The 1,287-nt window shown below is 36.3% G+C and overlaps 1 protein-coding gene across 3 annotated transcripts in view; it reads left to right on the top strand.

The window, feature by feature from the left end:
* LOC107738409 (FYVE, RhoGEF and PH domain-containing protein 4-like) overlaps positions 1 to 1,287 on the top strand; it is a 36,027-nt gene that overhangs the window by 28,579 nt on the left and 6,161 nt on the right. For all 3 annotated transcript variants that reach the window (XM_016550178.1, XM_016550179.1, XM_016550177.1), the window contains exons 12-14: positions 88 to 260; positions 383 to 413; positions 501 to 581. In XM_016550178.1, the coding sequence (XP_016405664.1) occupies positions 88 to 260; positions 383 to 413; positions 501 to 581 (285 nt within the window). The remainder of the gene's footprint in view (positions 1 to 87; positions 261 to 382; positions 414 to 500; positions 582 to 1,287) is intronic.

The following is a 1,287-nucleotide window of genomic DNA, read 5'->3' as shown; positions in this document are numbered from 1 at the left end:
TAGAGCTGTGTTACACACTGCATGAAAGGTAATTTTCAAAAATCCATAATAGGGGCACTTTAAATCTATTTTAACGTCTTCCCACAGTTCAACAACATGCTGCTGTACTGCGTTCCCAAGTTTAGCTTGGTGGGACAGAAGTTTACGGTTCGCACACGTATCGGGATTGAAGGCATGAAGGTGATGGAGACGTACAATGAGGATTATCCTCACACCTTTCAGGTTTCCGGAAAGGAACGGACACTGGAGCTGCAGGCCAGGTACAGACCGGAGCATCTTTTAGAAGTGCTGGCATTTATAATGCATGCTGTATATCATTCAGTATAGGTGGTTTTTAATGGTTGCCTTAGGGTTAATGGTTTTAATCGTTGCCTTATTACAGCTCTGAACAGGATAAAGAAAGCTGGATAAAGGTAAAAATGCAATATCCGCTGTTACTTGCTGATTATTATCAAGTCATTGGAAGTCCATTTTTAAAATCGGCTTCATTTGTGTTTTAGGCATTCCAGGAAACGATACACATCTCTCTCCAGAAAAATGAGACCTTTAAGTCAGCATTCAAAGATGTGGAGGAAGTAACGGTCAGTATGTCTTCTTAGAAGTGTAATAAAATAAGAGAATATGTAAAATATTGAATTATTTAAATTAGGGATGCACCAATACCACTTTTTCCAGTACTCGCCCGATACCGATACTTTTATTTTTGGTACTTGCCGATACAGAGTACCGATACCGATATTTTAATTGCATTTGTACATTTTTTAAATATTGGGTACAGAAACCAAAAGGGTATGTATAATGTTAGTTGGTTAACTTCATTTATCAAATAGATACAGTCAAACCAAAATCTATTTAGACACCTTCATCTTTTCTCACATTATCACAGTTTATTCGCTATAGTTTAGAAAATGGTAATAAAATATGACAAGAACTCAGAAGCTACACTGTTTCAGAACAAATTCATCTTGATAATGCTACATAATTTTGATAGAAAGGTATGTAACAGATTACAATCAACCAAAATAATTCAGACAGCTGTTAGTATGACAGTATTTACACAACTATCAATACTTAGTCGGGCAACCCTTAGCCTTAATGACAGCATATAGTCTCCTGGGCATGCTGTCAACCAGGTTCATGCAAACCTGAACTTTTTTTCCCAGACTCGGTCTGAATAATTTTTGGACACAAATTTGTATACATTTTACTGGTAGTCCACTGTATGAAGAATTTTTGGGTATGATTTGTCACAGTTTACTTTATTTTGCCATCCTCACTTACATAAAT

The sequence above is a fragment of the Sinocyclocheilus rhinocerous genome, unplaced genomic scaffold, assembly GCF_001515625.1.
Source record: "Sinocyclocheilus rhinocerous isolate Xijiao unplaced genomic scaffold, SAMN03320098_v1.1 scaffold975, whole genome shotgun sequence".
In the NCBI taxonomy this organism is placed as follows: domain Eukaryota; kingdom Metazoa; phylum Chordata; class Actinopteri; order Cypriniformes; family Cyprinidae; genus Sinocyclocheilus; species Sinocyclocheilus rhinocerous.
Note: the sequence above shows the minus strand (reverse complement) of the source record. Positions and strands in the feature narration are given on the sequence as shown.